The sequence below is a fragment of the Rhea americana genome, unplaced genomic scaffold (assembly GCF_003343005.1).
Source record: "Rhea americana isolate MKP2758 unplaced genomic scaffold, rheAme1 scaffold_17, whole genome shotgun sequence".
Taxonomy (NCBI): domain Eukaryota; kingdom Metazoa; phylum Chordata; class Aves; order Rheiformes; family Rheidae; genus Rhea; species Rhea americana.
This window is the reverse complement of record NW_028185816.1, coordinates 3,316,974-3,317,513: the sequence shown is the minus strand read 5'-3', so window position 1 is coordinate 3,317,513 and position 540 is coordinate 3,316,974. Positions and strand designations below refer to the sequence as shown.

At 41.7% G+C, this 540-nt stretch overlaps 1 protein-coding gene across 1 annotated transcript in view; it reads left to right on the top strand.

Annotated features, from left to right (window-relative positions):
• Positions 1–259, top strand: part of FSHB (follicle stimulating hormone subunit beta) — a 1,608-nt gene extending 1,349 nt beyond the window's left edge. Inside the window, exon 2 of the mRNA XM_085300802.1 lies at positions 23–259. Within this exon, the coding sequence (XP_085156928.1) occupies positions 23–259 (237 nt within the window). The remainder of the gene's footprint in view (positions 1–22) is intronic.
• The last annotated feature ends 281 nt before the right edge of the window (positions 260–540 follow it).

The following is a 540-nucleotide window of genomic DNA, read 5'->3' as shown; positions in this document are numbered from 1 at the left end:
TTTTTTTTGTTGTAATTTTCAGGATCCAGTATATAAATATCCACCAGTATCATCTGTTCAGCAAACATGTACCTTCAAGGAGATTGTGTATGAAACAGTGAAGATCCCTGGCTGCGGTGACCATGCTGAATCTTTGTATTCTTACCCAGTAGCTACAGAGTGTCACTGTGAGACCTGTGACACTGACAGCACTGACTGCACTGTGAGAGGACTGGGGCCATCTTACTGTTCCTTCAGTCAGAATGGAAGTAACCAGTGAAGGGTGCTTGAGACAGCAGTTTGGCTTTAATTGCTCACTTTAAATATTTACGTGTACTGAATGGGCTTGAAGGGGAATACAATAGGAAGGCTCTGTAGAAACCATCAAGTTTGAAACAAAGATTTTTCAGGACAAAACGGAGAGCTACTGACTAAACTTCTCTTCAGGTCTCCCCTACTTTTACCCTCTGTTTCCTTCAAATCATTTTCATGAATCTATAGAATTCATCCTCTGGTTCCTTTTGCCTTTGCCTCCTCTTTTGCTCTATTCCACTTGCATCC